Here is a 23,871-nt window from a genome sequence, read left to right as displayed (position 1 = left end):
TGAACATCTGGGCAGCTGCCAGGAGCATGTGCACACTGTTGGGCCACTTGAGTTCTGAAGCTGTAGCACTTAACTTCTTAGAACATCGTGCGTGTTTGTGTACCTGCAATAGACATTTATAATTCATTTATAATCCTGGCGTGCTCCTCAGCCTGCAGATGAAAAGGGAATTTCAGCCCAAGATGGGGTTTGCCACGATGTTGCAATAATTGTTCTTTACCATGCACCGATTCTGCAAGGCTCTGTCAATCAAGGAGTTCAATGTCTTCATTATTCTGTAGGTGCATGTCACGCTGGAGGGGAACACCAGCAGGCTCAGTGTTGGGACTTGCCCTGAAACAGCTACAGAGGGAGCTTCCCTGAGAGTCGACAGAAGCTTATCTGTACTACAGGCCTCTTCTGGAACGTCAAAGTAACATCTTGAGTTCAGAAGCCCTTAATGAACACAGCAGACCAAATTCTGCTTCAGAATATGCATGTGCGGCTCCCATTGAAGTAAATGGGCTCTCTGCCTGCATCTGAGATAAGGATCTGGCTTGTAGCAAGGCTTAAAGGGATATACACTGGGTTTTAATGCACTGTTGCCTACAACAGAATGGATTTTTAAGCTATTTTCAGTTATTTGTAGTGTTGCAACAGATTATCTTTTCTTGTTTTGCTGTTACATCTTCTGCATACTCGTTTAATAAGGCATAGAAATGTAAATAAAGCAATCCAACCAGAGAGTTTATTGTGGTTTCTTTAAGGCAATGTCAGGGTATTTTACAAGCTTGCAAAATTACATTTATTACACTCCAATCATCTGGCAGACCATAAACACTCTGGAATATTTTAGTTGGAGGAATGGCAATTTTTAAAAAAAACCTAGGTAGGGAATATGAGTTTGTTTGAAGAATGAGTGAATTTACCTAACATCTTTTCATTTTCCTTTAATTTGGCCTGTTTGGCCTTTAAAAGCTGTGCCTCTGACATCTGTTTTTTCTTTGCTGACACCATTCAAGCAAGTAATCAAGGAGAAGCCTGCCACTGCTTTCGCTGCACTAAAACGTGTGTGTGTGTTTGGAAATTTCAAACCTTTTCCAAAGCGGAAAACGGTGGGAAAAAAATGATGAAACAGGATTAACAAGGTAACAAATAAAAGAAATTCTAAAGGTAATACATCAAAATAATGGATGTTAAGACAAGGGAAAAATAGCACAAAATTATAAATGTTATAAAAAAGAAATGTATATAAAGAAGCAACCAGTAAACTTAGAGGTGTGATTCCGTTTTATTTCACAAAACCCAAAGAGAGGACTATATCTGTGTAGTAAGTGTGAGGTAGGTGAAAACTGAGTGTGGAGCCCAGCCACTGGTCCTGTGGTGCTGCATCCTTCCTTTAATGCTTTTATTTCATGGGATGCCCTGTGAAATACAAAGAAATAAATTTTTCTCATACAGCAGAGGACTGGCAATTCTGATCCAGGATTAATGTCCCAAGGTTTTGGACAGCACTGAAGTGTTCAATTCATAGGCAAAGGGTCTGAAAAATATGAACACTCACATATGTTAACATGATGGAGAAAACTTGAGACAATGCAGACTTTCCTATGCTTATATTTGGAGCAACCTTTGACATGAGTAAATAACAAATGAGCTCTTCCCTAAAAGGGAACTCATGGTGAGGATTCTTAAACTCAGAGTTCAAGACTTTTATAAGAATGGGATCAGGTTAAATGCCACTGTCAGTCTGTGAATGTGCCAAGTGCAGATTGGGTATTTTCTCAGGACTTATGGTAAACTGTGGCTTTCTGTATACAGCGTCAGGTCTATATGAATATCCATCTATATGATAGACCAAAAAGAAAAAGAGAGGGGGAGAGAGAGAAATTTCAACTCAAAAAAGATACATGCATGTATTATTTTGGACCTTTATAATTTATAAATCAACAATGCCTATTACTCTGACTTGTTAGAAATACTGTTTCTCTCAGTAAAGTTATAAATCCTGCTCTAATGCAACAAGACCATGTATAAAACCTCTGATGTGGATCAAGAAAGGGGCATTTTAGCTCTCATTGTCTGAGTATGCTTGGAGAATTCAGCTCCACAATATTCCAGAAAAGACTGTGCCAATCACATATAACTGGGCTAATGAGGAGCCAGTGATGGGAAAGAAGTCATTGAACAGCAGAGTTTATAAGGTCTAATTTATATATTTTTTTTATCTTGTACAATGAACAGTCCCATCTCTCAGCTCACTCAAGAAAAATCAAGCTTTTTCTTCACTGGGGCATTTAAAATATCTCCCTTTTTGTGTTTTCCACCAGTATAATTCTGCTGAATCCTTTCTCACAGTGAGAGCTGAAGATTCATTCAAGTACCTGTCCTCAGGGTGATTGCTCACTTTCATGGAGGTGTTTGTGAACCTGGCCTTGCTGAAGGTCTGCTGCTCTTTCAGATAAGAGTTTTGAATTTTTCCAGTAGCTTTAGTGATCATGAGGAACTGGATAAACATTTTTTTTTCCTTCATACACTGGAGTACAATAAACGAAGAAGAAAAACCCGAGCCACAGGAACACAAATATTTGAGCTGAAAAAATGCGAGTGGAGCACCTTTATGAAATGGCAGAGGAAGGGAAAATACAGCACCTGCTGGGCTTCTTCAAAGGGAAACAAGCCTATCCTCCAAAGTGATGAGAAATACCAATGAAGGCCCTAAAATAGCAGGTGAATGTTATACATGCTGGAGTCTATTCATCACAGTTTTCAGGAGATGAGCTGTGCAAAGGAATACAAAGCACCCCAAATCCTGTATTATTTTGGCAACTCTGCTATTATCAAGCACAGTCAGACCGAGAGCACCCCATGTCACTTTTGAGATGAGGTGGAGAAAGACTGGTGAGCTCTGATTGCAGAAACTGTGGGCAGTGGATCTGTATTTTTCACTCCATAGAAGAGACATTTGTTTGAAAATGTTTCTGGAATAAATATTGACAGACATAAATGCATTCAAGTTCTCAGAACTATAATTGCATATCTCTGCAGAACAGCTTTACTCTCAAAATATATAATAGAGATGATTCAGAAATGTTTATTATCATTAATAAAATTCAGTGAAATAGAGTTATACAGTAACCCTAACAAACCCAAAGCTTGAAGTGTGCCCAGGCTATGTAAAAGATTAGAAAATGTGAGAAAAGGGTTTAGCAAGATATTTACATATTCCAGTTAAAGACATGGAAAGGAAGAAAGAAAAAACATTGTGAAAAAAACCTCTTGTCATCCAATCTCTCTGTCTTGTCCCTGACTCTGATGGATTTTTGAGAGTCATCTGGGGTTTCAGTTACAGGAAGTTTTATCCGACTGATTCTTCTGTTAATATTTCAAATACAACCAGCACAAGTTCTTGCAAGGACCCTGAGTCCTAAGCCAAATGCTGTTACCTGCTTGATGGCTTAATATTCCCAAGCCTGGGACTTCTGCCAGGAGAACATATGAGTGAAGTGGGGATGAGGATATTTGTTATTCATCTGTGCAGAAAGTATTTCCTTCAAAACTTTACAAACTGAAAGCAAAATTGAAAGAAAAGGAGGAATAAGAGAGACAAAAAGGGTAGATGAAATAGTCAAGGGGATTTTAGGAATGATTACGTTGAGTATAGCAATTTTGGATTTCTAGTTCTTAAAGGCCTGTGATGCCTGAAAAGACTGGGAAAAATGCATAATTTTTTGGTCTTTGTAAAAGGCACTCCCCTAAAGGTGGCAGGCAGCCTGACCTGTGCTCTGCTGATCTCAGCTGGGTAAATTCCAGCTCTGGAACACACTATCCAGGAGCCACCTGAGTTTTTGCTCACCACTTTCCACTGAAGTTTACCACTTCCAAGTTTCATAAACTTTCTTTCCAGGTTATACCTGCCTTTGTTTAGCTCTGGGGAAGCTCACAGAAGGAGACTCTGGAAATTTCACAATATAAAATAACCTTGTGGGAAGACAAGGGTGACGTTTGAATATAACGTCAAGGAATTACAAAAGAAGTATGGTTTTGGCTCCAAAAATTGCCAACCCTAGGTTCCTCCATTTGGAGGTTAAAAGCAGCAGGGAAAAATATGTGTTCACCCAGGCTTTTTAAATAGATCTGGAGCAGGAAGCAAGGCTGTTTTCCCATCTACAGTGCTTTTTTTTCCTGCTGTCTCATTCTGGTTAATTGGGGGACTCTCGTTTCTTTGAAAGCACTTTGATTCACCATATGAACACTGGAAGTATAATAAAATCAGGCTGTTTAAGAGTGTGTCTGGAAATGGTGATAAACAGTGCATTTTCTGCAGTTTGTTACATCTATGGATCATGGTGAGTTCCCAGCTTCTGTTAGAGGCCAGCTGACTGCAGTGGGTTTATGGAGGTGTTGATTATTCATTATTTTTCTTGTGACATTTGCTAAGTTTATAAAATTAAAGGGATTGTGCAATATAAAATCAATAAATAGAAAATTGCAGTCTCATGACAAAAGGATTGGTCTTTCTCCCAGCATCAGCTTCAGGGAGTCTGAGGTGGGGAAGCAAAGAGGGTGAATCTGTAATCGGAAGAGTTTTGCTGTGTTCAGGAGAGCAAATAAAGCAACACGTGCTAAAAAAAGTTTTAGGACAATTAAGAAGTGGAACCCAGCACCTGGAAATTCACTTGTGCTGAATTATCACCCTGTGTAAGTGGTGGGAGGAGGGATGGAGTGATGCAGGCAAAGGGCAATGAGGTTGTTTTGGATCACATCTGTGTTTGGACACTGTGATGTGTCCTAGAATCTACCCGTAGTACTGAATAGATCAGGGAAGCCATAGCAGTGAAAGAAGAAATAATAGGTGTTATTGATGCTAAAATAGTAAAAAAAAAAAAATACAGAAAAGGCATTTTGAGGGTATGTATCTTCTCCCAGTTTTTCCAGTCCTAAGTTTAGACCTTTGTCCATCAGGACTTTGCACAGTGCAGGAGTTGTTCTTTATCCTAATAGTATCAGTAAGGTCTGATGTGACTTTATTTGAAAAACCATTTAAAACTGAAAACACAAACAGCAAGGCATTATACAATAAATATCAGGAACTGGCAAGGGCTGGGCCATATGTTCTTCACCAGGCTGCAAGGGCTAGTGTTGGAGAAGTCTCCTGGGGCAGGATAGGTGCAAGGCCCCTGGTCAGTGTGTAGAAGTAGCATCAGTCTGTAAGGCTCCACTTTGGTAACACAGCCAAACCTCAGGGTAAGGATTTTGGGTGCTGCATGTCGAACACTGCTCAGGGCCCTGTAAAAATCCCAGCCTTTGTGTCTACAGTAACAAACATTTAATTTACATTTTGCTGTTTAGAGGAAAAGTGCAGAGTGGACGTGGTTACTTGATACTAATTATTTAGCAGGTATAAAAGCGTATTCAAGCTCCTAATCTCCTTTCTGAGCAGGCAGGCATGCTCATGTTCAAATAGTTGCATAACTTGCCCATCTCCAGTTGACAAACCCTTCTAACTTTGTTTTCAGATCTGATACAACCCCACCCCCGGACAAGCTGTGTGCTTAGCTGGCCTGGAGTCGATCTTGCAGTTAACTTCATCCTCTTTTTTTTGCTCTTCCTGCAGTTTTTTTGCCTGCTCTTCGTGTATGTTTAAAGTACCAACTGTTGAGAAAAGAGCTGCTCCAACACTTGCCCTGGGCCTGGGCTTTGGGTGGCTGGACTGGTGTTCAGGGCTTTTGGGAAAGCAAACGAAAAAAAAATCAGGGCTGGGTTTTGTACTGACTTGAGATGTGAGAGAATTTCACTGCCAGATCGTTCTCTGCCTCCTTGCACATCTTATATGTAATACACCTCTATCTATCTATGCACATCTGTTTGTGTGTGTATAGCTCTGAAGAGCAGTATATGGTACCAGAAGACAGATCCTGGGTGATGGGACACGAGCACAGCTTGATGTTGATATGAATAGTGAAAGATTTCTCATTGCCAGGTCTTTTCCTTGACTCTTCACATCTTTCATTTGATGAAAACTGACCAGAGTCAGTGGGATCACAAGATAAATATAATAAAAATAAAATAAATAAAACCTGGGCTGAGCCTGATACCGGGAATTTTTGCTGAATTAGGAATAAATTAGATGTTATCTTCCAGCCAGTTACAGTGATACCAAAAACAGATACTTCAAACTATTTACAGTGTGTGAGAGTATCTAATCTTCTTTCATATAATTTAAAAACCAAGCCAAGGACAGGATTGTGGTTCCAAGTTGTAGATGGAATAGACACCATATTTATCTGTGTATCAAGGAGGTCAAGGAAATAAAGCAATCTTCTTTCAGCTCCCTGCATTATTATCACAAACAATAGCCTGCTGGCACAAAACAAGTTTAATTGATTGTTGTTATTGATTTTACAGGAAGCAAAGCAGAAGGAATACAACTTGATTTTTGTAAGCCAGGGTGACCTGAAAATCCAAAGGAGAAAAAGAGATTATAAAGCCCTCTCATATTTTGCCCACCCCTGTGAGTTTGCAGCTGAGCACTCCATAAAATCCCTCTTCATTAATTGTCTATTTATGTTTTTTGACCATATTGATTTTCTCTTTATATAATCCCTATCTGAAAGTTTTATTCAAGTTGTTAGTTTTGTGCTGTCACCGTGCAGATCAGTAATTTAAAAACCCCTCTTCCTCTTGTCTCTTTTCACCCTTCTCAAACCCACAAGAGGGAGAAAAAGCTGCACATAAAAGTTTTAGGCCATTTGTTACCATTACTCTCTCCTTTCTGCTGATCATATTTTTTTTTTTTTTAACATTTCCATTTCAGGCTGAACCCCCCTGAATAATTATAGCAACTGCATTCAGTAACCCAGGTGACATTGCTGGTGTTCAGTGGGGGGACCTTGGCTATAGTTAGACTTTCTCCTGCAAGGGAGGAGATGATGAATTTCATGGGATGCTGCTCAGATTCTCACTTTTCCCAAGTTTCTCAGCTCCCCTTGGGCACAGATATGGAGGCAAAGGGGGCTAAGAGAGAAGATTTTAATGTTGGTGAGCAACAAAGTTTTTGCAAATGGTGAGTTGAAAAGTAGAACTTTTTCACTGTTCAGTCTTATATGCTAATTTTCTGGATTTTGGGGTAGGTGTGTATCAAGAAGATGTTGATGGGAATAGCAGTTTTTGGTGTTTTTAAAGAGAAGCCAGCAGTTCCTGGAATTTTAGGTAGACTCCACATGTATACATGGAATTAATTAAGTCACATGCATAATGTCATTCTGCAAAGCTTTAAAAGGATTAACAACACCAAAAATGTTATCATGGATTTTATGATGCGCATTATGAACCTAATTAACACTATCATTAATAGCATTAATAGTATTATCAGTTTACCCTTATCTGTCCTCAGGGACTGTGTAAAGTGCCTTCCAAATGCAGAACACGAAGAATTTTACACAGAATAATACCACAAAGATCTGCACGCTGATGTGTCAGTCTTCCTCTTTCATTTCTCCCTTGTTACATGTAATTCTTATTTTATTGTGACTTGGAGTATTTATGCAACAGTAGTAAAAAACCTAGAGCCTTGTTTAAGTTTACATTCTGGTGTTTACTCCTTTACTTGCATTTGCAAGATTTTTGTCTTGGCAGCAATAGCTAAAAGCTTCCTGCCTTCCAAAAATAATAATTGAGGGTTATTTTACTCCTAATTACTTTAGGAGCTGAGATTTCAAGGAAAACATTACATTTTTACACACTCTGTTTTGAACTAAATGTTTAGTTATTCACAAATTATTTAAGGTAACAAAGAATGATGAATTATTATCCACATCCCAAAATGAAATGTTCTGTGGGACTTATTTTTTCAGACAGATCTGGTATTGTTATCAGTAGCAGCTTGCCAACAGCAGTCATCCCAGAATGATATACAGGGGGAAAAAAAAGAAAAGGGATTTTTTTTTTTTTTCTTTTGCAGCACCTACCCAACTTTCCCACCAAGTGATCTGTTGTTAATGTGCAGGAAATCCCAATGAATGCACATCATTTGGTGAAAGAATGACAGCAGACACCACAGCTATCCTTAGCAAGCATCCACCTGCTCCCGTGGTGTCTTTTTAAAGCAAGTTCAGCTTACCTCTTCTCCTCTTAGTTTTCCTTTGCTTAATTGCAGGTGATGATTCCAAAGAAGCCTTCACCTGTTTGAGTGTGCTTTCATCTTTCTAGACAAAGCAGGCTTGGGCTTGGTGCTTGATCTGTGGCATAGTTAGGGCCTTTGGTATTAAAGGCGTTGGGATCACCCTGAGGCTTTCAAGGTTTTAGGGTTAAATTGATGAGCGTGTATAAAATGTAAGCTTTGTTGTTTGGCAGCGTTTTTCAGCATTTGTTATTCTTTTTTTTTCATTAAGAAACCATGGGACTACACTGCATTCCTCAGCTGCCTCTTGCCTATTAAAGAACACTGTCAAATGGAGACCTCTTCTACTTGAATAAAACTTGTGATTCATTGTACTGCCTTCAATCCTCACCAAGTCTCCAACTTATTTGAGATGTCCAGGAATGCCTCTGCACCAGAGTATCTGTTTCTCTCTCCATTTGATTTGTACTGTTGCTTCTGGATAATAAGTGATTGGTACACTGTGGAGCTGGGAGATAAATCAGCTTCTAACCACAGAGTCTGGACTTTGACTCCTCTTCTGTCTTTTTGCTTATGGATCTCAGCATTTGGGAATTCAATGCAGTCCCATGAAAAATCATATCACATGAAAAAGCCAAACAGTGGGAAAAATACCCTTTTGTGTTTGTTTGTTTGTTTGTTTGTTTGTTTTCCTCGTATTTTAGTGTAGAGAATTAATTGACCAGAGACTGAGTGGAAGGTAATGCCCTGACCTTCACTATTGCTGAGGAGCTTTACTGAGTGCTGCCCACTGCCGCTAAAGATGAAAGCTGTTGCTTCTTGAAAAATGTTGTGCCTGGATTTCTGGCTGGAATCCCAGCACCTTGGCTGCTTCTGCTGTAAAATGATTCACCCCAACCCAACAAGTCCTGATGGCAGGGCTGGCATCCTGAAGGAAATTGCTGTCCCCTGGGTAGAAGGAATCAGTAGCGGTTTTAGAGGAAAAAAAGTCCAGCACAATTTAGAAAGTCATAACTAAAATGAAAAACTTGGGAAAATGGTGTTTTGTTTTCTCTCTCTCTCTCTCCTTTTTTTTTTTTTTTTTTTTTTTTTTTTTTTCTTTTCTCTCTTTCCTCACCCATTTGTATATGTTACATAGGGGAATTTACATATATTCTTAGATGAGATCTGAGATAAAGTTTGCTCTGGGAATTCCCAAAGGTTTTGGATGCCTTGCACAGTGTCCTGTGGGTGATGTGCCCATTCCAAAATTTCTGCCACATCTTCACACGCAGTTCTCTGATACCGAGGTCCAGGGAAGCTTTTGTGAAACATGGTTGGACAGACAACTTATTGCAGATTAACACATTCCTGTTGTTCACCCACAGAAAATGTGAAATAAATTCAGAGAATAAGCTACCATATGTGTTTGGTTTCATAGAGGCTTAAAAGAATATGTGTCATTTAAAATATTACTTTAGTGGTTAAAAAACATACATCGATGCACATATATTTGTATATACATACACAGTTTTTGTGTTTTAGCTGATTGGTGAAAACCTGTGAAACTTCAGCAACCCAGTAGCAACTTTCTCTTCATTCCAGCTCTAAGGGCACAATGGTGAGATTTTTCCATGTTATACACATGAAAGGAAAACCAGAACTTTCAACAGTGAGTAAACTGGAAATCGGGGAAGATGTAGGTGCAAGAAAGGACAATGTGTTATCTCTGCTGGTGACAACAGCAGAGGCATTGTCTCCCCTCGTGTCAACAGTTTGGGGCAGGTGGAACCTTGCAGGAGGAAGGAAAAAGTCCTTCTTCTCTGAGCTACCACAGAGATTCTGGCCACCTGATTGCTACCTGGTGACACTGGTTGCTTCTAGGCATGGCCACTAAGGTAGAGCTCCTGTCTGTGCCAACTTCAGAACTGTTTCTTATCAACTACCTAAACTTAAGTCCTAGATAGTAAGGGCAGATATTACATTGCTTATTATATTAGACATTGATGTATATTTGCTTATGTTATTGCCTTCTGAAACAATTTCCTCCTTCTAAGGCTACAGATTTGTGGACCCTGACTAATTTCTTAACTTCTTCTTTGCGAAATTAAGCCCTCTGGGCTTCCTAATTGATCCCTTAAATTATTTTTGTAGGCCTGCTTTAAATCTTCTCCAGCTGTCTGTGTGTGGACTGTTGAAAGTGGTTTCAGCATTTCAGCAGTGGCCTTCTCAGTGCCCCCTTACCTACCACATGAAAGAGGAAAGTAAAGAGATTGTCTGCCTAAATTTTGTGTCAGTTGGTATTTTCTAGGATATAGTCCTTTTTTTGTCTGCACATAAGCAATTAGATGGAGCTGTCAGTAAAGTGAATTTGACTGACCAACTAGCACCCAGAAGAGCTCAGCTGATGGTGATCTGGAGCTGGGGCACAACGTTTACAGCCAGGCACCAACATACAGGCTCCTAAATTTGGAGCTGAGTCTCCATCTGGTTCATATGTAAAGGTATGCTTGGCAAAACTGTTGAATATATATATATATATATATAAATCAGTAAATTCTTTATGACATAGAAAGTATACTTTGAAATAATTACAAACTGTTCCTTTTTAGAACTAGTGGCTGCAAATCTATGAACAAGATGAAAAATACCATGTCTCCCTGACCTTCCTAGATGAAATTATTTGGAGTCAAGTTCTCCTCACCCAAACCTGTACCCTTCAACTGACTTCAAAGGAGATAAATGAGTCTCTCAGCAGGGCAGAACAGAAGCTTGTTATTCCTGTAACACTTTCTATATGCCATTAACACACTTTTTCTTATCTAACTCTAATAGTCAACCAAGTTTTAAGTATTTATAAACAGTTGGATCATTTTTTTTTTTTTTTGCATTTAAAACTTGGGAAGGGTATTTTTCCCTTCCCTTCTGTTTATATTTACATTTTCAGATAGTACATAGTACAGTCTAATCATATCACTTTGAAAGTGATACAGAAAGTTGTGCTCTCTTACTCAATCAGATCTAATCAGTTTGGACGAATTCCAAATAGTAAGCATTAATCTCACTTAAACCAAACCCCTGATAGTTCATCTAGCCTGAGTATTCATGTCAAAGACATAAAACAATCTCCTTTAATGCCCACAGTACTTTTTAAATTGAGCTTTCACCATCTGTTAATAAAACCTGCTTTGTACTGCTGGTTGTGTTCTGTGGAATGTGTCAGGGGTGAGTTTCTCTTTCCCTCCTATTCTTAAAGGTTGCCTTTTTTTTTTTTTTTTTTTCAAAATATCTGAAAATTATGCAATATAGTTACAAGGAATTAGTCACACCTTGGCAGAATCTCCATTACCTTGGCTCACATCAAAGGGAAGGAGAGAAGTGTGGTCCCTACAAGCCTACAGCATTCCTTTGCCTTCGAGTCCCACTCTGTGATGACAACTAAATTGGACACTGATGCTTACTTATTTTTCAACACGTGGGTGTAAAGCACATTGACCTTGCAGTTGACTTTTTTAGAGCACCTTTCATCATGGGTCCAAGCTCACAGTATGATGGCAGAGCTCTCTGCTGCCTTTCAAGACTCCCTGGAGAGGATTATCCAGAGGCAGAGCTGCTGAGCTGAAGTTCCCCTTTGACTGCCCCTTGTATTTCAACATCTCACATTAATAATCCTGGGAATGGCACCGTGGTGCTGCCCTGCGAAACTCTTACAGAGCTCATGCTCAAAATAAATGGTGCCTTCAGATGACATTTTGCATGATTCAGCAATTTAAGGTCATAATTTACAGCAAAAGGGGAGTGACCTACAAATTAGAAAGGGCAAGAGGAAGAATCCTTGTTCCTCTGGGGCAGACTTTTCTCAGCACACCTCTGGCTCTACCGGCTGCTGCTGCTTTCAGGTAGCAGCTCAATGAGTCTGATTCCAGCTGTGCTTGGGAAAGCAGATGAGCTGTGTGCATTAGTTGGTTTTAAAAGCCATGGCTAGACTTGTTTTCTATGATTCTGCATAAAAATAAGTGAAAAATAGAAGTGTTTTTGTTGATTTGAGATAAAAAGGGATGGATTGAAGGATGGATCAAGTTTTGTTTTTGAGCAAGAACTGCTTATTATCAGCATACTAGATGACACTGAGGTCTAAGCAATGAATAGGCATCCAGGGCCACATTTATTCTCCTCAAGAAAGCGGCATTGGAATATTTTGGAAGTGTTTTGCAGCTAGGAAAGCAGTCATTAGGTCTTCTGGCTGCCTCAAGTCAAAAAGTATTTCAGTTCAATCTCAGAGGTTTCGACGGTTACAGGACAAGTATAGGAAAAGTGTGAGATGTCAAAAGACTGCCACACTCAACTTTTCTTTGGCGTCAACTCTTTCTTTCCCTGAGACCTGTTTTGCTGGGAAGTGGAGCAGTGGTCCCATGACATCCCACCTCAGTGCCAGTCTGACAATATCAGCCATCCTCCACAGTGCAAGCAGAGGATGTCCTCGGTTGGTGCAGTAATTAATTTCTTATCAGACTACTGCTGCAAAACCCCCAAGAAAACACTATGGTCTGCAGCCCTGCAGACTGTGCAAACTTCTGCTGTCTCAATGTTCACCCCAGGACATCCATCCCTGAGATTTGCTTTTGAGGCACACTAAATTATACCTGAAAAGCATGTAGAGCCATGTGCATCTGCACCTCTACCTCTCACCTCACAAGTCTCTGCTGGGAAGCTGCTTTAAAATAACTATGTTAAAATTTAACTGAGATGAGAGCTATGATGGTGATGGTGACTTGAACGTGGATTTCACTTAGCCGATGTGTTAAGTAACAAAATACACCCTGAAATTCAATTTGTATTTGATTGCACAATAGGTTAATTTCTTCAGCTACTTTTTCAGCTTCCTCTTAACACTTTTGTATTTACTTGTAAGTTTTTTGTTTGGATATAATAAGGCTTTGTGTCTCTTGATTCCTTATCTTATGTGGGTGGTAGAAAAATTGCTCTCCTGCTTCAATATTTGTGGTTGTGTAGGGCAGGTGGTTTCACGCAGAGCTGAGCAAAATATCTGCAGTAAATAAAAAAAGATGTGTGAGTGTTCTTTGCCGGAGATTTCTTTATTCATCTGGAACCTTTGCTGCAAACCCCAGGGAACCAGCAGAAGAGCCGATTTCAGGCATGGAGAGGCCTTTTGTCAACCTTTGCAGCTCCCAGAAGCCTGGAGTTGGTTTGGTCTTTTGTTGTCTGTTGCAGGCCAGCCTGTCCTGGAATTCCAGCTGCCTCCTGCAGTGCCCAAGGGTCCCACTTCTTGTCTCTCGTTTTGGGCTCCAGGCATCATTTTGTTCCACTGTCCCCAAGCCTCAAGCATGGAATGGGTCAAAACTAGATCCTTGGGACTGATGTTCAAACATGAGATGTGGTGTAGGTCTGTGTGACCTGATAAACTCTCCAGGAGCCTGTCGTGTGCCTCCTTACATGCTGAGCATGGCTCTGCTTCCAAGCACAGAGGTGGACCCTGGACACTTGTCAGCTGGAAAAAAGAGTAAATCTATCCAGGTACTCCCCTGGGTATTGCTCACAGCTCTGGGAACAGACCAGATATAATACAAATACAGTCTGGGGGGAACAGACCAGATATAATACAAATTCAAATTAGATAACGTCTAGGATTTGGTGTTGCCTCCTAAGGACAGTAGGAATTTAACCCAAATTTATTGTAGTAGACTTCTCTGGAGAGATTTCATATGCTTGTTGCTAATGGACTCTGCCATTTGGATGTTCACATTCTAGAATCTGTAGGGTTTGAAATTCCCTCTTAATGGACTTACAGGAGTCTCTTGAGCTTCATGCTAACACCTTCTGGGTGTTAGGGCGAGATTCCACATCCCACCCCAAATGCTTGCTGCTGTGCTGTCTCATCTGCTGCCATTCCAGCAAGGATTTCTGGACACCTGAAATCATGGATCCTGTCACTTTGCTCTGGGTCTTGGATCTGCAATATGGTGACAATTTCTGTGAAGACCCTCCTGCACTGAGTCAAATCTAGACTAAGGCATGCAACAATTACTTAAATCCTTGCCTTTATGAATGTATAAATGAATCTTTATATAATATTTTAAATTATACACTTGATGTGTACAGAATTTATTTATTTAAGTCATGATTTTTTAAACCAGACAGCTGATATTTCTCAGGCACCAAGGCAAGGGGAGGACTGTGAAAACTTGCATGGTATAACATCAAGCTGAGAGGAAGATGAGATTTTTGCTTCTGGACTTCAGAAGGTCAAAATCAGTGTGGGAACTTTTCCCAGTGGTGGCAGCTGCAAATGTCAGGGAGAATTGCTTTTCCAGCAGCTTCCCAGGACAGATTTTCACAGTCAGAGCCATTAATTTATTGTGTACCCTTGGAAAACCATAATAAAAGAAACCTGGATATAAATTTGAGTTTGAGTTGATTTGGGGGATGAATTCAGCATTATGTAAGCAAGAGAGTGCAAGGAATCTTTTCATTTCAGTTATATTTGGTCTGTTAATGAAAAGAAAACCCAAAGCAGGCCCTGACCAAACACATACTTATTTAAAAGCAGAAGACTGGAAATTTGAAATGTCTGTGTGACATTTGTGATAATGTCATGTCCTAAATATGACTATTAATAACGTGAGTATTTTTCTATGACAATATCAAATTTAATTTGCTGTAAGCAGTGTAACCCAGGTGTATAATGACGTGGCACATATATTCCACAGCACAGCAAACACAGAGCTGTATCCATTTGATAAATTGCTTAAGCAGCTGATGTGCTGCATTTGTTATGTATTTTTGAGGTGTTCATAAATGGTCTATCCCAGAGAGCTGACAGGAGACTTTTGAATTGTTTCAGATGTGTTTAAATGGAAAACTAGTGACAACCTCCATAAGATGTTGTTGATAACTTGAAATCTCAGAACAAATGCAACAGATTCATAAATAGGAGCCAGACTGAGATGCTTCAGTACCAGCAAGTCTCCACCTGGGTGATCTGTCTGGGTACCCCTGCTCCCCATCACAGCCCATCCCACCCAGTGTTAGCAGCTAGAAAATGGCTAGTGACACAATGCAGAATAGAAAGCTTAAAGTAGCACCAGGGAACCTTTTAATTCTGTATTTTGTTTCAGAGACACCTTAACTGGTAGCTTCTCTTGTTGCAGCACCTCAGGAGGGCAGGTGTGTGCTTATCTGAGCAATAACCCAGCGAGCTGCTTTCAAAGGGAAGCATGGGTAAGTTCTTACGTCTGCAAGAACCAGGGAGTGGAGAAACTACACATTCACAAATATGGTCCATTTTTTTTGACAAGTAACACCTTCATTTTTTCCTTTTATAAAGGCCAGAAGATGGGAATGAAACTCTCTTGCAATTTTGCTGGGGAATTAAAATGTTGGCATAAGTAGGTGGCAAAAGGGAGCAATGGTAATGGTAACCTCTTCTTTTACCAGCTGACTTCACTTTCTTAATGCTTTACTCTTACAGTGAAGCAACTTGGACAGGTTGAATTGCTAAAAATTTTCTTCAGGGCATGACAGCCTAAGTGGAAGGATTTGGTGGCTTGTGTTTGCAAGCTCTCAGGTTCCCTTGGAGTAGGAGATTTTCAGGTGAGTCTGTGTTAGCTCATGCAAATTCTCAAAAAATCACACAAATCCTTCTCCAGGAGGAATCCCTCACAGGCTGGTGAAGCTCTGTATCCCAGGGAGGGTTGGAACCTCCTTCATAAGCCCATCAACTTCAACCCCAGAGGTACTAAAATCTCTCAAGATAATTTAACAGCATGTGATGGATATAAATCTGGATGCTGACCGGAGGTTAAAAAGAACATAACAGATACGTAAGAATAGAGTAGTCCTAATTTTCCAAAGAGTAATTTTGCGATCTAAGATTCATACAATGTGAGTTAATGTAACAGAACATTATCTTCGGTGAAACAAAATATTCTCTTTTATAACAAGTGCCAGTAAATCTCACTGATATCACATTTCAGTATCAGAGAACCCTACAAACATAGAGTAGTTTGGGTTGAAGGGACCTTAAAGATCATCTAGTTCCAGCTCCCCTGTCATGGACCCTTTATACAGCAATATTTGTACCTTAAAGGACTTTACAGCCTCCTGGTCCAGTCCAAGACTTCTCTGAACCTGTGTACTTTGAATTAAATGCCATTGTGGATATTTAAAATTAAATAAAAAAAAATTTGGAGCTTCTGAGATGCACTGTGTACCAGATATGTAGGTGATATTTTGGTATAAAAAATAATTACCCTTAGGAAACAAAATTAATCAGAAAATACTGGCAAATAACATGCTTCAAACATGACAGAGGTTTTTCTAAGACAAAAATAACTGTTAGATGAACTGGTATTAACTTTGAAAATGTCTTTAAATTTCTCCCTAAAGATGGTTTATACATGGCCTCCTTAAACCTTGCTTTCCTAGTAGCTTCATATGTGATCCACATAGGTTTGATTTTTCCTGCCTTGATCGCGCTGCTATTTTCCCACATACACAGTGAATTTTAGAAACTCTTGGTCTGAACAAACATCCATAAAACCCACTTTTCACCTTTCTTGCTCAGCTATCACTGTCCACACGAGGTCAGAGGCAGCAGAGCTCTTGGCTCTGATTGTATTTTCCTACAGTGGAAAAAGGGACAGGACAGGCTGTCCACCTGGGGATCCTGGGAGCACTAAACCCCGGCTGGGAACATGCCTCAACATGCTGCAAGTTGTGCTAAAGGTTGCTAAGTGACTTAAATCCACCGCACAGAACAGAACCATATAGCCTCAAAACAGCAGAACCTGACTTGGTTTCTAGTAACTCATTAAAATGACTCTACAATTCTTTTGATGTTCTGTACTAGTCTGGTCACATTCCTTTCTGTTTTATAGCATGGTAGTAACAACATTCTTGTAAACAGTCATATAAACTCTAACCTTCATATTGCTCTCGTCAGATGATATGAAAGCATTTTCACATCAGGATTTGGCTTTCTTACCCCCATAAATCATATCCCACACCATCAAAGGAACAGGGGGAAAAAATAGGGATGCACAAGTTGATTACTGTTTGGTCACTTGCTCAGGGCAGCCATGACATCCTGTGAAGGCTGAATTTGTTTTTGCAAACATTGCTTCTATAAATTCATTGTTTGGAGTTATTGGGATTTCAGAGGAAATCCCAATAACTATTTCATTATTCGCTTTGAAAAGAAACTCTGCTTTGAATAGATAGACTCCTTCCTGGATGTTAGTGCCTACTCTTTATTGATTATCAGCCTGTGCTCTCTCCGTTATTATCAATACATTGTCATCTTCTTCTTGCATGGAACTACAACTTGTGGTAATGTTTTCTGGGATCTCAAGTTCTGTATCACACAGCTGGCAGTGGAGAACTGCAGAAAGAGAGGAGGCCAAGGAGGAAAAAAAAAAAATTTAAAAAAAAAAAAAAAAAAAGAAAGAAACCACTCTGGTTTAGCCATGCTTGTCCACTGATAGCAGCAGACAAAAGAAAGACAACTGGCTTTAGCTACAGAAGTGTGCTGCAAAGAGGACAGGCAGCAGTTTCCAGATGTCTCTGGCCAAAGGCTTGGCACTTAAGCATTTGCTCAAACAAAAGGGCCAAGGATAAGGGACTGCACCCTTTGCAAACAACGCGGCACACGGACATGCACTCACATGCAAAGAATTTACGCCAGCCGAACAGTTTTCCAGGCAGTCAGTAAATATGACTTATGCCTTCTTTTCCTCCATCAATAGTTTAAACAATCTGGGAGCAAAATGAGATACAATGATTTTCCTGACACTCTAAATGACAAGGAAAGATTTCAGACATTTTAACGTGTCCTCAGTTTGCTTGATTACTTTTCTTTCCTTCTATTTCTTTCTTTTTATGATTATTCATTTTCTTTATGTCAGACAACTCTGAGTTTTCCTTCGGACTGTCCAGTTAGAGCAGAGAAACAAAGTAATATACTGTGAACCTATTACAGATCATGGAAATGAAACTGTAAATGCTCAAGTGAACAAACTGCCAGCAATTTCCAAATAAGCAATGTGTTACACATCATATGTGCTGAAGGCTGATACATTTATAGTAGTTGCAATCTGCTGGAGAATTTTTTGCAAGTAAGGAAAAGAAAAAAGCAGCTAGATTTGACAGATAAATTTTTCACAGTGTTACCCTTTGTTTATAGACCTTCTCTCCTTTTAGTGTACCCTAGAGCAAATCTCTGCCTTTTCAAAGGGCCACGCCATTGTTCAACTGAAACGCTATTATTTCTTTTCTCAAGTTTGATTAAATTACTTGGCACTCAGACAGAAGTTGATAATAATACAAACACAGTGATCAAGGTGGCAGATGTGCCGTTATTCTCTCAATGGCAAGTAACTAATTCTTCAAACCGGGGCTACGCAGTGCTGGAGCAGCACAGGGGCTACACAGGGAACATTACAGCGAGTTTTACATATGTTAATTGAAATGGGATTGAGAATTTATTGGGGGGACATTTAAATAATTGCTTTCCTTAGCAAATACAGTCTGGCTGTTGGTTTGTGGCTGGTGTGTGTGTTTGGAGATTGCAGAGATTAGGGCCAGAGAGGAAGGCAGAGGTTGGAGGCAGCTGACGGCGCCTGCGCAGCGCTGGGGCTCAGCTGCCTTGCTGGAACTTGCTCCCATATCTGAGGCCTAGGATAAAAGATGTATTTTTAAAATTTGCTAGCTAAAATGTTTTAATTAACACCTGTTTAAGCCCTGGAATAAGCAGCACAAGGTGTTTTTCTGTTATATCAGCTGATGGAAAAGTGGCTTAATTGGGTGGAGGAGTCTAGGGAAGAGTTAGGACACCCCAGTCCTCTGAAAGGACCAAGTGGTGAAAAGGGGAGTCCTGCATCCTTCCTGGCAAGATTAAAGTAGGTACCCTTTGAGGCAGGATCAGAAACTGGGGATTTAAAATATATTAGCTCAAACGCTTGAGCTAATAAGTTTCAAAATAAATCTTTTCTAGACTACACAAGCCCTGAGGGAAGAGCAAAGAGATTAAGGTAAAAATAGAAAGCATGAAGTGCCTAATAATGAGCCACACCTGTTTAGCAAAGTTTCCCTATCTCTGGTCTGGTCTACACCCGGGGTCTGTATCAGTGTGACTGGCTTGGCCAGGAAAGTGTTTTTCTAAGGGGCTGGAAGGATGAGTAGTTTGCCACGAGGGAGCATGTGGCAGTGGTGGAGGCCCTGAAGGCAACCGTGGAGTTTTCTGCAGAAAATGTTTCCCTCTCGCTTGCCCCAACACTGGAGGAGTTTTGGTTGTGTCGTGTGTAGATAAAAATAAGGACTTTTTCAGAAGATCTAAATGTGATTTAATAATTTAATTATTTAATTACTTGGAGACAAGTGGTTTTCATTTACTACAATGGATCTCAATCTTGTTGGCCTCCAGGCTCTATTGTACTGTAAATATTATTACTCATAATAAAAACCAACCTAGCGTTTTTCCCCAAAACTGCAAGATTTGGTCTTCAGCTGCTGATGCTGGTTCAAACTGGGAGAGGAAGTAGATATAAAAAACCAAGAAAACTTTCTTTGGGATTTCTCACATTATTTCAAGGACCCCAAAGTCCACATAACCTCCAGAGAGCTACAGGTTAACACTCTGCAACCTGCCAGTCTTCTCCAGTCAGTCTTTTTCGTCCATCATGAGAGTAGTTACAGCATGTGAAGACTTTGTCCATGGCTGTACTTTACATTTCAGTGGGGCAGCCCATGTGTAGGATGTACTGGCTAAACCAGCAAGTAACTCGTAATGTTACCCTCTTTATTTTGGACTTCCATTGTGGTGGGTTTTTTTAAATTTTTTTTATTATTATTTTTATTTTTATTTTCATTTTAATGGACAGGAATACATAATTCTTCATTAAGAGTTTTGCGATCCACTAAATGAGATGTTAAAGATTAAGCTCTAGAGCAGGGGAAGCTCAGTTTTGAGACCCGAGAATTTGTGTTTGTATGAAACAAGATCACTTGTCTCCCCAGTTCATCACCAATCATTTATTTGCTAGAACCTTACCCCCAGAGGAGCTCCAGGAGCTTGGGCATCCAAGTGTCCAGGCTGACATCTTGACTTCGCTGAAGTCAGCAGGAGTTTTGCCACTGATTTTTCCTCAGGGTTTGCCCCACAGCCTTGTCAGAGTGAGCAATAATCCTGACAAAACTGTAGGACAAAGGCAGTCACACTGTAAATAGAGATATAAATTATATCTGGGGTTAAGAGGCACAGATGGATATATATTAGGTAGCTTCCATAACATAGGAAAGTTGCCAGAGAGGATTTTTTCCTTACACCTTTGTCCATGTCTCTTTCTCCTACCAATTATCTATTTAATATTGCTAAGGAGAAGAGTGGGGAACCTCCACTCACTTGTGCTCATTTTTAACAGTTCATTACAACATATTCCATACTCAGCTGCCTGTCTGTCTGATCAAGATGAAGATGTATGCTCCATCAGCAGATCATTAGAATAAATCTGAATTTGGTTATGTATAAACAGAGTGACAAGGCTTAATCCTTTTGTTGTAAGTGAATTTGGTTACATTTACCAAATTTACCATTTATTAATACTCATAAAAAACCTACTGAGAGGAAAACAATTGCATTTTCCAGAACACTTTTCTGTTATATTTAAACCTAATATAATATAATTAGAAAGAAAATGAGACAAGCCAAATGTAGAGGAGAGAAAGAATCAGCAAACTGATATGAGTGATTTTTATGCTCCTATTTTCATGGCACATGGCCATCTGATGATTGTTAACTGTGAGATGACAACTTGGGCTGGATCTTGTGAGCAACTGAACAGAGCTGATGAACTGACCAAAAGGAGAGGCAATTTCCCAACACCTTCTATCTTCACTAATTTTTTTTCCTACGGCCCTTTTTATGTCTTTCCTTCCCTTTTCCAGGTGCAAAGTCCCACTGCTTTGACTCCAGCCTTGGGATGGTTGGATTTTGCTATAAACCAGTTAAAACTCATTAACCCAGCAGAAGTTTATTTTTTGGTTTTCTTGTGGAGTCTGTTTTCTGCCATGAGTTGAGGTGGCTCAAAGGGTGGCACCAGAAGTGGAGCGAAATTAATGACAGCAGTGAGGGAGGATGTAGGACTGGCTGAGGAAGAGAAGGAATATCTCTATTTTGGTGGCAGTAAGCTCTCAGAGTGGCTCATCCTGTGTCATTCAATTGTAGTTCTAATGTGCAAGTGTATTTCTGCTGGGAAGAACACTTCTGATTTCTTCTTTACTCTGGATTCCAGGCAGATTTCTTCTATTTTGGTGAAATGTAACTGCTCATCAGAGAATTTCTGACACAATGTGTTGGGGAGGAAAGAAGGAGGTGTCCTTTGTGGCAGTGTGCCACACCAGATCAGCAGGAACATCCAACTGCACCCCAAGTGTCTTGCCCAAAAGATCACAAATCACAAAATCTGTGGCAGGATGGAAAGCTGGCCCTCTCTCTTGTAACAGCAAGAAAATTGCTGTAACCCAAAATCGCAGGATTTTGCTGCTGCTCATGTAGGGTTAGGTGGTAGAAAGGAAAAGGATGGTTCCTCACGGATGTAGGGTAATCTACTTCATCCAGCATTTCAGCACATCTTATTTTCTGCGCATCAGAGAATGTTTTAATCTTGAAAGCATGGGATTATTAGACCTTTCCAAATTTGTTGGCAAAAGTGGTTGCTCTGAAAAGTTCTGACCCTAGAACTGTCTGAAAAGTTAATGAATTTTGCTAAGTTGTCAGCCTTGGGGATGTCCTTTCACAGGCAGAACAGGTGAAAAATTCTTTCCCTCTTAACCATCTTTGATTTTAACATGTCTTAATTTCACTGGACACTACCTATTCCTTTCTGGCAGCAATAATAAATTTTCCCAGCTCCTGCGTTGCTGTCGAACAGCGAGAGCTGAGCATCTTCTGCCTCTGTTCGGGTCCTGGATGGATTCTGGATGGATCCTGGATGGATCCTGCCTTCTCCTCTGGTCCCTGTCATCCCACTAACTCCCATTACCTGAGCTCGCCTCCGCCAAGCTGCTTGCGAAGGGAGATGCTGATTCTTGCTTGTCTGACAGGGGTATCGTGGGATGAGTTATTTCCCGAGGGGGTGAAGGGCTGGAAATGGCTGTGGAGATGGAAGAATAATTTTTTAAATTTTTTTTTTCCCCGGCGGGAGCGGCGTCCCGGCGTGCGCAGCAGATGGCGCTGCGCCTTTAATTCCTGTGACAGCCACCGCCGCTGCCGGCTCTGCTCCTTCCCACCAGAACTGCGTCGGGAAAAAAAAATAAACTGGAAAAATAGATTAAAAAAGATTAAATAGGTTAAAGATCTATTATGTTATGTTATATTCTACTAGATTTTGTTATGTTATATTTTATGTTATGTTATGTTATATTTTACTGTTATGTTGTATTTTACTAGATTTTTTTTTAATATCAACCACCATTTCTGACCATGGAGACTGAAAAGTACCATGTCAAAATTTCCTTGATTTGTTCTGTTTGCCAAAAGCTTGATTTTTTTTTCTTAGCCATAACTACACAGTACATGTAATACCTGAACATAATAATAAATCCCAGGAATGACATGGTTAATTTGGGGTAATCAAAGTGCATTTTCTTGGAGGTATTAATAAGATTTATAATTATTTATGTATTGTCTCCAGGGAACAATGGGAATGGTGAAACTATTCGTTAAAAAACAAGCTGGACATGTATAATGTGGGAGAGTAAAAGAGCTTTTTTTTTTTCTTCAGCCTCAACCTCTTACAAGTCTGTATTGCTTTCAAGACTCCCATTTCTAGATTATATGTGGAATGATAAGAAAAAGGGAATATTTCAAGGGGAAGGGACTGTTCTATCCACATTGTAATTTTCATAGTCCTGCCTTAAAACACAATTTATCTTTATGGCTCACACAGAAGTGATATATCACCTTGCACAGTAAATAGGCAAGGCGAACTTTGTGGTAAAGTTTAAACTTACTTTAACATTTTCTTGGGTTATAAAAATATTCATCCCTATGGCACCTTATTTAGAGATTAACGCATATCCTTTTCCACACAGTATTTTCAATGCCATGGTTCATGAACACCTGCTTTTTATATCTTTCCTTTTAGTGTTGGAGCTGGGGAACTGTCAAAGGAATGAATTGTATATACTGTCTTTTTTTCAGTGTGTGTAGGTTTTACAAACAGATATGAATGATTTTTATGCTCCTATGCTCCGTTATATTATTGAGACATCACAGAGAATACATAAAAAGATTCAGAATATTGGTATGCACAAGCCATGGGGCTGTGCCATTGCATTGAACTCCTTGTGGAGCTGCATGGGAAGAGTGAAATGTATCAAGGGCTTGCTTTTGGAACTGTGGTTTTTCTTCTCCCAAAGTTTGCCTGGAGAAGGGCATAAGAACTTATAGATAGATAGATACAAGCAATACATAGATAGACACAATCACTATGCTTTAGGAAAGGAAAAGCACCTCAGCTTCCTGCATTCACCTAAATGCCAGAACTTGGCCTCTCTCCATTGGTCTTGGAAAGCTGACCTGAAGATTTCAGGCTGTGCCAGGCCTCCCCTCTGCCCAGGGGTGACACAGAATAACCAATAACCCTATTCTCTGGAAATGTAGCTGCCAGGGGCAATAGATAGAGACATTTAGACTTTCATCTGTTTTCTGAAGTTTTGGCAAATGTCACCAGGTTTGTTGCTGGAATTGAATGTTTGTTGAGACGGGATGCTCC

At 39.9% G+C, this 23,871-nt stretch overlaps 1 protein-coding gene across 1 annotated transcript in view; it reads right to left on the bottom strand.

The window, feature by feature from the left end:
* Window positions 1–23,871, bottom strand: part of RNF32 (ring finger protein 32) — an 86,837-nt gene that overhangs the window by 59,848 nt on the left and 3,118 nt on the right. The window contains 1 exon segment of the mRNA XM_066326905.1: window positions 22,138–22,412. Coding sequence (XP_066183002.1) covers window positions 22,138–22,412 — 275 coding nt within the window.

This window comes from Sylvia atricapilla, chromosome 1, assembly GCF_009819655.1.
Source record: "Sylvia atricapilla isolate bSylAtr1 chromosome 1, bSylAtr1.pri, whole genome shotgun sequence".
Lineage (NCBI taxonomy): Eukaryota > Metazoa > Chordata > Aves > Passeriformes > Sylviidae > Sylvia > Sylvia atricapilla.
This window is presented reverse-complemented; position numbering and strand designations above follow the sequence as displayed.